Below are 13,140 nucleotides of genomic sequence, written 5' to 3'. Positions count from 1 at the left end.
CACACTTACTGCCTCAGTGCCACTGGAGGGATAGGATTCCTTTGTGGCCTTTCATCAGCTGTTGCTGGATATAAAAATGGATGTGCGAGCGGTCTGTTCTGAACTTGCAACCCTTTCTGCTGATATGTGGGGTGAGAGCAAAGAGCTCAGGGGCCAGCTGGTTGAGGTTGAGTCGATGCAGGAGGACCATCAAGCTTCTCTGTCTTCTATAGAATCAGCACTTCAGGACTGCAGATCCAATGATTTGTTCTTGATGGATAAACTTAAGGACCTTGAAAATAGGTCCAGGAGGTGCAGCTTGAGGTTTCATGGTCTTCCGGAAGTTCTTGATTATACTGACTATGAAGCTACTATTCAACGGTTGGCGAGTTTGCTGTTGGCGGATTCCTCCAGGCCTTTGTCACCCGAGGCAATAGGAATGGTTAAGGTCCATTGGACTTTGGCACGACCTCGGCCTAATGTGCTCTGGGACATTGTGGTGTGTTTCACTGATTTCAAATTGAAAGAATTAATCTCGTCTACAGCTAGGAAGAGGGATGATTTCCATTGAGATACTTACCCTATCCAAGTTTTTCAGGACCTGGCTGCAGCTACTCTTTGGAGTAGGGGAGAGCTTAAACCCTATACTCGTCATCTGATGGAGAAAGGCATCAAATATAAAATGGCAGTACCCTTTCGCCCTCACTTTCTATCTAGAGGGCAAGCTTCATAGAATACGCAATAAAGAAGATGCCCATGGTGTTTTTTCGGATGTCTCTTCTCCATCTTCTGCGTCTAGGCCGCATGCCACCTCATTTTTGGAAGAGCCTTCAGTATCACGGGTGCAGCCACATTGGTATAGGGTAACCCATGGGAAAGGGCACCTTACCCGCCAGGCTTCGGGGACTCAAGTTTAAGCCTCCAGCTCCAGTCCTACTTGAATTTCTGTTAGCTGTTTAGAACTGCTAAGTTGTCTTTTTGACAAAAATGATGCTATAATGTGCTGAGTTTAGTGTAAAGCGCTTATGGCTATATGTTTCTGGGCCTCAGTGGGGTGTCTCTCCCTTTTTTTTTTTTCTTCAAGACGCGCTAGATTTTCTAGTGCACTTGAACATCTGGTTGGATACAGTTTGGGGGGCGGGGAAGGTTTTTTAAAATTTTGTTTTGGGATCTGGGGGTTTTCTGTTCTTCCTAGGGCTTTTTTCTTTTCTAGCAATGATTTTTTTAATGCTATGGGGGGGCTTAGACTTGTATCTATTAATGTGAGGGGCTTGAATATACCAATGAAGTGACAACTGTTATTTTGAGAGGCGAGCCGAATGAAAGCTGATGTTCTTTTTGTGCAAGAAACCTACTTACTTTTCAGGCATGAGTAGGTGCTCTTTCATAGGCACTATTTGCCAGCGATAATGGCCTCTAATAAATTCCATGCATAGTCCAAGGAGGTGGGTATTTTGTTGTCCAAACATCTCCCTTGGCAGGTTCGTACTACGGTGTCAGATAGGGAGGGTCGTTATCTTTTAGTTCAACTGCAGCTTTATCACCTGACCTGTACTTTATTGAATATTTATGCACCTAACTCTGCGCAGGGGGATTTTTTTGATCATTTATCTCGGTCATAGCAAACATATGTCTGGTACATTGTTGGTTGGTGGGGATTTTAACCTCACTATTGATCCCTCCTTAGATAATTTGGCTTCAGTGGTAGAGTATGGGCAGGCTGATAGTCCAATTGCAGGGGTTTATGTCACAATGGGGCTTGGTGGATCTTTGGCGTGTGTTACACCCCCGGGATCAGGATTATACTTTTCATTCCCTTAAACATAATACTTCTTCTCGCATTGATTTATGGTTGAGAGGTCCAGTAGTCTTAGGATAGTCTATAGAGACCTCTATACAAGTTAATCATGGTCAAAATCATGCTTGTTTGCTTCTGGAGGTGTCGTGTGTACCCCGGAAGGGTGGCTTTTCTCAGTGGCATCTTAATGATTCTCTTTTGGTGGAGCCTAGTCATTTGGTTCGGTTGGAGACTCACTTGTGAGATGTTTTGCAATTCAATGATTTACCTGAGACCTCTTCTTTTGTTTTGTGGGAGACGTTAAAGGTAGTGATGTATGGGCATTTGATTACCTTACAAGCTCATGTGTTCCACACTAGGCAAGAACAAGAACAATTGCGGGATCGTTTGTTGGCACTTGATAGCTCTTGTAAGGCGGCTGGTTATCCGGAGACTTTATGGCCCCAACTCCAGGCAATTCGTCTTCAGCTTAAAGAATTGGAGTTGGCTGATATTGCTGACTGCCTTAATAAGGTACGTCAGGAGCATTTTGAATTTGATAATCACACTAGCTGGCTTTTGGCTCATAAATTGCGTGAACGGCGGGATCAAAATTTTGTTCATGCTTTGGTGGATAAGTCTCGGTTTCTCGTACAGATACTCTTTTTATCCAGCAACAGTTTTTGGAGTATTATCAGTAACTTTATACTCCAGAGTCTTCTCCCTCTGAAGCTATGATTTCGGACTTTTTAGTTGATTTGCAACTTCCTGTTCTTTCTTCTTCGGAGAATGATATGTTATCTCAGCCAATAACTTTGGAGGAGGTGGAGTGGACGATTACAGATTTGCCCAATGCCAAAGCGCTGGGGTTGGATGGATTCACGGGTTTGTTTTACAAAAGTTTAGGCCATGGTTGGCTCCCCTTCTGGTCCGGGTGTTCAGTGATATGGATGAGCAGTGTGAGCTCCCAAGATCTTGGAGGCAAGTTGCGATTATTCTTTTGCTTAAACTGGGTAGGAACTCCAGATTTTGTGGATCTTACTGCCCTATCTCCTTATTGGGTGTTGATTGTAAGATATATACTAAGATTTTGACGGCTAGGCTCCAGCGAGTATTGCCTGTACATCCGGATCAGACGGGATTTATAGCAGAGAGAACTACGTTTGATAATATTAGACAGACCTTGCATGTGATTGAGTTGGCTAGAGCTAATAATGTTCCCTCATTGGTCCTTTCTCTCGATGTGGAGAAGGCCTTTGATAGGGTTCAGTGGCCTTACATGCTTGTGGTCTTACGCTGTTTTGGTATTTCTGGGTCTTTTTTGCACTGGATTTGGTTATTGTACACTCATCCATTAGTGTCTTTGTCTATTAATGGTCAATATATTACGCCTTTTGAATTAAATTGGGGAACGCAACAGGGTTGCCTTCCTCTCTCTGCTTTTATTTGCTCTCTGTGTGGAGCCATTGGCTCATCTTCTCCGGACGACCTCTGAAATGACAGGTATTAAGGAACCAGGTGGTATTATTTGCTGATGATATTTTACTGACTTTGAGTGATCCCCAGTGATCGCTGGTGAGTTTATCTTCTCTATTGTTTGATTTTGGTTTGGTGTCTGGCTTTAGGATTAACTTTAGCAAGTCAGAGATTTTGAATATTAATCTTTTGGATTCTGAGGTAGGCACTTTGAAACAACTTTTTCCTTATTAGTGGGGGACTACTTTCATTCGCTATTGAGGTGTTAATTTGACTAGATTTGTTAAAGATCTTTATGTGCATAATTTCCCTAGCAAGATTAAGGAGGTCATGGGTGATTTGGATAGGTGGGAAGGTTTGAGTACTTCCTGGGTGGGGAGAGTGAATGCGGTGAAAATGGTGATTCCTCCCAAGTTTCTTTACTTATTATGGCTTTGCCTATTTCTATCCCTAAACGTTTTTTTAATTTATTAAATAGAAAGCTTTTTCAGTATATTTGGAAAAAGAAGCCTCCGAGGGTGAGTAGGTCTGTACCTTCTACTCCTTTCTGAGACTAGTTTGAAAACCAACTTAGTAAGGATTCACCTTGGTGCAATTAATTCTGACCTTTCTCATGTGAGAGGTAAGTCCATTTCTGTATAACCTCTAGTTCAATTCATGAGACGTTTGTTATTGATTAAGCCCCCTATCGAACCTCTTACTGTGTCTTGGGATCTTAACATGGTTCTCACCCAGCTGACGGAAGCTCCTTTTGATTCCTGTCATCTGAAGGTCTTGACCTGGAAAGTAGTTTTTGTGGTGGTGGTGGTCACTTCAGTCAATGAGCTTCAGGCTCTAGTAGCTGACCCATATTATACTAAATGTCATCACAAGAGAGTAGCTTTCCTCACGCACCCAAAGCTCCTTACTAAAGTCATGCTGGAACATAAGATAATAAGCTCCATCAAGCCCAGTATCCTGTTTCCAACAGTGGCCAACCCAGGTTACAATTACTTGAGAAGATCCCACAGAGTGCGGCCGTACCCTAGAGCGATACGAAGGCATTATAACATTTTAATCTTTGTTTTCCATTCCTTTCCTGATAATTCCTAACATTCTATTTGCTTTCTTAGCTGCTGCTGTGGCACACTGAGCTGAGAGTTTCAACATATCCTCAATGATGACACCTAGATCTTTTTCCTGGGTGGTGACTTCTAATGTGAAACCATGCATTATATAGCTATAGTTCGGGTTCCTCTTTTCCACATACATCACTTTGCATTTGCTCACATTAAACATCATCTGCCGTTTTGATGAAGTTAATCTTAATCAGTCAGTTGTTCTGCCAACATTTTTCCCAAAGCCTTATGCTCGTTCTGATGAAAGCTTTCTGTATACTTTAGACTGCAAGTGAGCCTTAGCCTTTTATCTGGAGCGGACTAGAGTCCATAGATAGTCCACCCAGCTTTTTTTTCCTTTGACCCAAATAGGCTGGGAATAGCCATTGCCAAATGTACTATCTCCAGGGGGTTAGCAGATTGCATCTCCTTTGCTTATACCCAAACTGGACTGTCTCTTGGGGGTGATGTCAAAGCTCATAATGTCAGAACATGGCAATGTTGGTAGCCCACTTGAGGTCAGACTATAAATCTCTATGGAAACCTGTGATGTGGGCTTCTGTCTATACATTCACATCTTCTGATGTGACAGCCGGTTTGGTCAGACAGTCCTTCAGAATTTGTTTGGTGTCTAGAATCAGCTCCATCCCCATAGGCCCATTTTCTGTTCTGTTCCAGGCTGCACCTTCACATTAGCATGTTTCATTTATCAAGTTAATTGCTGAAAAGGTCTCAGCATTTTGAGTCCTTGCTGTCCTAGCCTTGTAATTTTCAGTGAGTCTTCTAGTTAGGGATTCCCAGTTGTGAGAGACTAGAACAGTGGTTCCCAACCCTGTCCTGGAGCACCACCAGGCCAATTTTGTTTTCAGGATAGCCCTAATGAATATGCATGTAGCAGATTTGCATGCCTGTTACTTCCATTATATGCAAATCTCTCTCATGCATATTCATTAGGGCTAGCCTGAAAACCCGATTGGCCTAGTGGTCCTCCAGGACAGGGTTGGGAACCACTGGACTAGAAGGCTTGCTTGTCCTTGGAGAAAATGAATTTACATAGCAAGTATTTTCCATGGAGAGCAGGCCACATATTCTCACTCTCCTACCTTCCTTGGAGTTGTATTCTAAAAACTATAGTATAGGATTGAGGGACCTCTGCTCACATATTGTTGGTCGTGAAAGCACCTGCGCATTTGTGGTATGGCTCTGCTAGAAGTTTCTACATAATTATAGCTAGCTAACACTATGCTGGGCTCTATCAGATGACATCACCTAGCAGGTAAGTAACTTCACTGCATCCTGTGGAGGGATATTGGTTACCCCGCAAACCTGCCATAGGGTTCCTTTGGTTGGCTTAGAAAGAAGAAAACAGAAGAAATGTCAGTGGAAATCAATATATTGATGAAAGTATCTACAATTGGAGGATTTTCCATTTAGTATTCTAACTATTGTGTGAGGATGAAAGGAGTGTCTTCCCTAGCAGAGGCTGAGGAACAACAATTCCCCTCGGTCAGAGGAACTCATGCCAACAAACATTGTGGCCTTAAATTCATCCTTTTATACTTTGATGAGAATCCAGCACTTTTTAGTCATTGTTCATTAAGAATTTATTAAGAATTGTAAGTGGATGTGTTTAAATTGATGTTTTATGTGTTATATATTCATGTATTGCACTTTTGAAGTATGGAAAATCATTAAAGAACTATTAAAAAAAAAAAAAATTATTTATGAGCCTATCCTTGCAATACTATAGAGGAATATGAAACTTATTCAAGATAAGCATAAGCTTATTGCACCAGAATATGGTTTAAAAATTGCCTTCATCCTCATACAGGGAATGGTGAGGGATTTAATTTGTTATTTCTTAGTTGTCATAATTAAATTTACACTAAAAATGGGTAGCTAGGTTGTAGGAGGGAAAGTTTCATTGTGATTGCCTATATTCTCATACATGCTCAAAGTTTGTAGGTACAATATTCAAAGAGAAACTGCCTGCAGGGTTTCAAAATTGCCCTCCTGTTTTCTGATTTAGAAATAATTTATTCTTTGTTTATTCTCTTGGCAGTTATAAGACATGAGTCTTGTCTTGCTGTTTTTCTCTCTGCTGTCTCCCACAGATTGTGCGCCGGCAGAGTCTGCGCAGGAAGTCAGGAATAACCTCGCTGCTGTTTGGTAAGAAAGCAGTTGTATTACACAGGGAGCAGCGGCAGGAAGGAAGAGGAAAGGTGGGATGGGGCAATATGATATAGACTTTTAAATATTTAAAAGGTATTAATATACAAACCTCTTTCAGAGATGGGGTAGAAGTGGAGCTAGAGGACATTCATTGAGGTTTGTGGGATGGTTGACTCGGGAGTGAGGTAGGAAGTAACTTTTTATAGAAGCGTGGTCAATGTCTGGAACACATTCCCTAGGGAGGTGGTGGAGACAAAAAAAAAAACCCCAAAACTGTGATGGGATTAAAATATGTGGGATAAGCACAGGCGATCCCTTTATTGAAAGAGAATGGAACCCAAACAAAACTTAGTGGTGCTTAGATGGCAACTAAGGGCTCCTTTTACAAAGGTGCGCTAGCGGATTTAGCGCGCACTAAAATGCCACGCGCGCTAGCCGCTACTGCCTCCTTTTAAGCAGGGGGTAATTTTTCGGCTAGCGCGCACACGCTAAAAACACTAGTGCACCTTTGTAAAAGGAGCCCTAAGTAAAAACAAGAAAATCAACCCTTCCTTGTATCTGCTTTCCATCACCATGTATCTGCTGTGATCTGCAAATTACACTTGAGTTTTTCCTCATATCAGTTTTTATGTAGCTAAATTCTTCTCCACCTCTTTAAACCACCCTTGTAGGTGGCATATTTTTTGTCATTGCTCACCTTCCTCTTTTTTCCATTTGGCTTGATTGTGGTCCCTCCTGCCTCTCTGCTTGCTGCCATCTTGGAGCCCTCATGGTCCACTTGATAAACATATTCTTTTAAATTGACTGTTTTTGTTCTTGTTGATGTTTTCAGTGATTCTTGTCCTCTTGTTCCTGTGCTTTCTTTTTGCCCTGGGAGATAATTGCTAAATTAACTTATAGAGGCTTTAGGGTGAAATTCTCCTTGTCCCTTTTCTGCTTTGTCAGGTGACATTTCCTTGTCCCTGGGTTTTCTTTTCTCACATTTGTTTTATTTTCTATTCCCTTCAGGTGAAGATGATCTGGAGTCACTGAAATCCAAGAACATTAAACAGACGGAGTTGGTGGCAGACTTGCGCGATGCTATTCTGCAGGTGGCCCGGCACTTCCAGTGTGTGGACCCCAAGAACTGCAGTATTGTGAGTGGCTTAACCCAGTCCTGAATCCATTTATCCCAACTACCACTCCTTCATTTGGCCACAGCCAATTGCATCACTCAGCCAAACACTGCAGACCACATCTCCTGCTTGTAATGGGCCAATTCACTAATTTTTTGTGTTGAGGATTTTTTATTTTGGAGGTCATTCTGATGAGCCTGAAAGTCCCAGTTACAGCTATCAATATTTGTTGAAGATGACAGGAAACCCCAAACTGCTATAAATTAGAAAAGATTCAACTGTTTTTTTTTTCAGTTTTAAAAATTTCTTCAGTTTAAAAAATTTCTTGTAATGTCGGTAACTCACATTGGAGATTTCATACAGATGCAATAATAAAACAAATGTATTGGTGATAGAATCTTCACCATTTAATAGAGACTAGAATACTCTAGATAAAAAAAGGAGTCATTGGCATAATCTGGCTTATCCTTACTCAGTTCTTGGCTTAAAGTCTAAGTGATTTCCTTTTGTCATCTTTTTCTCTCTCTCTCTCTCTTTCTAGGATCTGACCCCTGATTACACCATGGAGAGCCACCAGAGAGACCATGAGAACTATGTGGCATGCTCACGTAGTCGGCGGCGCAGGGCCAAGGCATTACTGGACTTCGAGCGCCACGATGATGACGAGCTGGGGTTCCGAAAGAATGACATTATCACGGTATACCTTTCTATAGAACAGTACATGCTCTAATCATGTTTTGTAAAAAAAAAAAAAAAAAGAGAGTAAGGAGATGAAGACTGGTGGTGGTTGCATGAAAATGGCATTTTCCTTAAAGAACTTACCAGATCAGTGCAGAACCTGTCCTCCATACTTTCTTTCAGCAGATCCGCATCATATCATTAACTGGCTCCCCAACCTGCTAAATAGTTCCCTGAACCAAAGGAACCTATCCAAAGAAATGGGTAAAATAGCCTTAACCCCTATACCGAAAACAGCCCAAGCAGACCTCTCCATAGCATCTAACTACAGACCGATTGCTGGCATTCCGATCCTCACTAAAATCCTTGAGTCCCATGTCAGCAAGCAGCAAGCCTCATACATAGAGCAACACTCCTGCCTTCACACATCCCAATACGGCTTCCGAAAAAAGCACAGCACCGAGCTCCTCATCATCACTCTAATCACTAAAATCAAACAGTTGCTAAGCTCGGGTCATCAGGCAATACTGCTCCAATTTGATATCTCCGCAGCTTTCGACTCAGTGGACCACCAATTAATCCTAACCAAACTCTCGGAAATCAGAAAAACAGGGACAGTACTGAAAGGGTTTGCTGATTTCCTACAAAATCGTGAATATTTGGTCAAAAGGCAAAAATCATACTCCAACCCTTGGAAGGCATTCTGTGGCATCCTACAAGGCTCACCTTTATCCCCAATCCTATTCAATTTATTCATGAGCTCGCTGGGACACATCAATATGGAAGATGAAACTGTACTATCTTATACCGACGACATCCTCCTCCTCATCCCATAACCAATAACCATCCTAATATTGCTGAAAAAAATCTCAAACAATATAGATAAAATCTAAACCTGGGCAAAGAACAACAAGTTGAAACTGAACGCCACCAAGACCAAAGCCATTGGTTTACGCACCGCACAACAGAATGTCATATCTAACCTTACTCTTTCATTAGGGCATCACTCTCACAATGGAAAAATCCACCAAGGTACTAGGCTGCATCTTAGACGACACTCTCACAATGGAACCTCAAATCTCTTAACCTTCGGAAAAAGACCATCTACACCAGGGATCTCAAAGTCCCTCCTTGAGGGCCGCAATCCAGTCGGGTTTTCAGGATTTCCCCAATGAATATGCATTGAAAGCAGTGCATGCACGTAGATCACATGCATATTCATTGGGGAAATCCTGAAAACCCGACTGGATTGCAGCCCTCAAGGAGGGACTTTGAGACCTCTGATCTACACTATGCGTCAACTGCGACTCACAAGACCATACTTCCACCCACATCACTTTGCTCTGATCGTTCAGATGATGGTCTTACCTCAACTGGACTATTGCAACTCCACCTATCTTGGCATCAACACCACTCTTATCCATAAATTGCAGCTCATCCAGAACACAGCCGTTAGACTAATCTATAAATTAAAGAAATATGACTTAATCACAATCTTCATCAGGCAACTATACTGGCTCCCAATATCATCCCGAATAATTTTCAAAACATCATGTATCCTACACCAGATTCTATATGTAAACTCAGCAGCCCCTTTCGTCCAATTATTATCTACTGTTTGGTCGACATCAAAAAGAATCCTTAACCGAATCCAACTGAACCTGCCATCCACAAAATACCTCCACTATAAGCGAATTTTCCACTCTATGTTAACTTAGCTGGGTGTAAAAACCTGGAATAACCTACCAGAAGCAATCGGGAAAGAGACAAACTACACCACATTCAGAAAAAAACCTGAAGACCCACCTCTTTGACAATTAACTGTTTCAGCCTTTGTATAGCACCCCCTACTTCTAGGTCCCTCCTCTTGCTTCTCCATGCCCCCGTCCCCTACTTCTTTCCCACTTCCTCTCTGATCTGTCACCTTGAGCTTGTATAGGTTAGAACCTGTGGGTTGTGTGTCGAACTGTAGATGGAGACAGTAAAAAATAAGTCCTATGGGCTTTGCCTTATATGGGTATCATATGCATCTTGAGGCCATCAGTATTTCTGTGTCTCCAATGAATGGTTATGACACACTGTACAGCTTATGGAATGTTTGCTGAGGCAGCGCCTGACCTAGTTGGAGGAACTGGGTGTCGGTTGAGCAAGAGGGTTACCTCTTAAGCTCCTAAAATTTAAGATATTTAAAGTGGAGCAGGGGTGTTAGAGGAGTGTGTCTTCTGAGTGGAGATAACAAAAAAATGAAATATTCTTGGTTTTTATTGGTGAGAGCACCACAATACGTTTGAAACCTTTCACCATTTTTCTACAAGGATAGGTTTGCTTGACATTCATGGTCCAGGTGAGCATTTCTCTGCTGTGTATATGGGGTGGGGGAAGGGGAGTTCTATTTTTAGCAACTTCCAAAAGAGCTCAGATTCTGGATGGCTTACCTTTCATGTTAGGACTAGTTGTAAGCAAGAGACTGTATTCCTAAGCAGTGGTTTTGTATACACCACCTATACTTACAAGGAAAGTCCCAATGGCATCCCCTGATGGTACATAACACCCCTGATAGAGCTCTCTATAATACGTAAAAAAAACTAGCCTGAATTTCAGCATCAGTGTGAAAAATAGTCATCGTCCCCCCCTCCCTTTGATTTCCTGGATCATAGCTACCGATCTACGTTTCCTAAGAGCATTGAGATTAAGCATCAGATTACTGCGTCTCAATGGCCACGGATTTGGTCTTGGAGAATGAGATCTACAGTCTCCGCATCTATGAGACAAACTTGGTTTTTTCTCTTCCATATAGAGTTTTTTGGACCCCAGTTAGATTACAAAAGTTGAATAGCTCTAAGTCTAATAGATGCTGACATTGTAATCTCGAAGTAGGGACTCTAGATCATTTATTATTTTATTGTGCCTTTATTTTGGCCTTTTGGAAATCTATTTGGGGTCAAATAAATTGTTTATTGGAAAACCAATAAACAATTGGAATATCAATGAGGGCAAAGAGTCAAATTTCATCTAACAATAATAAGCTTTTATTGATCATGACAGGAGTCGCCATACAACAAATCATATTTAATTGGAAGAAATGGAATAGACTCAATTATTGCTTCTGGTGGAATTCATTATGTCACATCTATAAAATGGAAAGAGTAATTGCTATACAAAGAGGGAACTATAATAATTTTAATAAAATCTGGGGACCATTGACAAGATATTGTAATGAATAAATACCATTTTTCCATTATAAATGCAATAAGGAAGGGATGGGGGAGGGATTTTATAATTTTATTAAATATTTAGATCAGTAATAAAGAATATTGTATATGAGCTTTGAACACATAGGCTATAGTTGGATTGGAAGGGAATGGGTTAAAAAATTTTATGTTTTAATGTTGAATATGATAGAGATTCAAGTGTTGTATTCAATTTAACTGTTATATATTGTTACACTTGTTGTAAGATGTAAAATGAATAAAGATTAAAAAAAAAAAAAAAAGGAATCTAGCCAATTGTGCACCAGACTTATTCCCATATTCAAAAAGACTTTGTTTCAATCTAGCTCTCATAAAGGCCATATCCTCCAACTGGAACTTTTGCAGTTCCGCTCCTAAAGACTGCATTTGGCATGCTATCCCAGGATCCAAGTTATCCTTATGCAAAAACTCCAACCGAATCAGTTCTTCCTGTACATGCAGGGTCCTAGCATCTCTTTTCTTCTTTTTCCTCACCCCTCATTTAATTTAACTCCCTCCCTCACCACTACCTTGAGAGCATCCCAGAGAATTGCATCCATCACCTCCCCATTATCATTCTCTTCCAAATAACGAGCTATAGCAGAGCGGACCTCCTCAGTCACCTTAGGATCCCCCATCAATGATTCATTAAGTCTCTAAAAGTACATCCCCTAGGCTTGCCAAACTTCTTCCAGGACACCCAAACCAGAGCATGGTCCGAAATCTGGATAGCCTTAATTTCTGCCTGGTCCAAGTCCCCCTACAAATTCCTATGGGCCCAGATCCCATCCAGGCTTGAATAATGCAGAGCAGCATGGGAGTAAAAGGTATAATTCCTCTGTGCCGCATGAGTAGTCCTCTATCAATCAAATAAATTTAAGGCCTTCATGAGATCCAAAAACGCTTTCCTATGGCACCTAGGACCACCTGTAGAATGATCTAAAAGGGCATCAGGCGTAACATTAAAGTCTCCCACTACAAAATCTGCCCCCTGCACAAAATCTAACAGAGGCGCAGTTAAAGATTTTTAATAAAGAGCCTGGTGTGAATTGGGGCCATAAACATTAACGATGGTGAAAGGCTTCCCCTGATATGTTCCCCTGATAGCCAGACATCTACCCTCCTTATCCCGATACTTCTTGTCAATTACCAACCCTACCCCTCTACGTATCAGAATGGCCAACCCACCCTTCTTTTGTTCCCATGCAGCCTGATGGGTAAATACCCTATCAAAGCCATGATGGTGCAACAAATGAGCATCCCTTCCCTTCAGATGGGTTTCCTGAATTAATATAACATCCCACTGCAAACTTAGCACTTCCATCCACACAATACTCCTCTTCCCCGGATTATTAAAACCGTTTACATTCTGTGACTGAACAGCATTTACCCCCACCCCTCCCCGCCTCAATTCTCGTGAAACCCCCCTCCCCCCAGCCAAATGTGGTCTCATGCCACCAGGACCAGACATACCAGCAGGAAATGAACACCCACTCCGACTGCCCCCCAGCCTCATCCATACTCATTCACTCACCTATACACTTGAAACCATCCCCAGTCCCCTCCCCCATCACCCAACAATCCAATGTACACACCCTTTTAATGAGCAAAGGGAA

At 41.7% G+C, this 13,140-nt stretch overlaps 1 protein-coding gene across 3 annotated transcripts in view; it reads left to right on the top strand.

The window, feature by feature from the left end:
• The window catches only part of SGSM3 (small G protein signaling modulator 3), a 201,667-nt gene that overhangs the window by 136,936 nt on the left and 51,591 nt on the right, over nt 1–13,140 (top strand). For all 3 annotated transcript variants that reach the window (XM_033929415.1, XM_033929413.1, XM_033929414.1), the window contains exons 11-13: nt 6,444–6,498; nt 7,510–7,637; nt 8,158–8,313. In XM_033929415.1, the coding sequence (XP_033785306.1) occupies nt 6,444–6,498; nt 7,510–7,637; nt 8,158–8,313 (339 nt within the window). The remainder of the gene's footprint in view (nt 1–6,443; nt 6,499–7,509; nt 7,638–8,157; nt 8,314–13,140) is intronic.

The sequence above is a fragment of the Geotrypetes seraphini genome, chromosome 2 (genome assembly GCF_902459505.1).
Source record: "Geotrypetes seraphini chromosome 2, aGeoSer1.1, whole genome shotgun sequence".
NCBI lineage: Eukaryota > Metazoa > Chordata > Amphibia > Gymnophiona > Dermophiidae > Geotrypetes > Geotrypetes seraphini.
The sequence above is the reverse complement of the archived record's forward strand: the minus strand, read 5'-3'. Positions and strand labels throughout refer to the sequence as shown.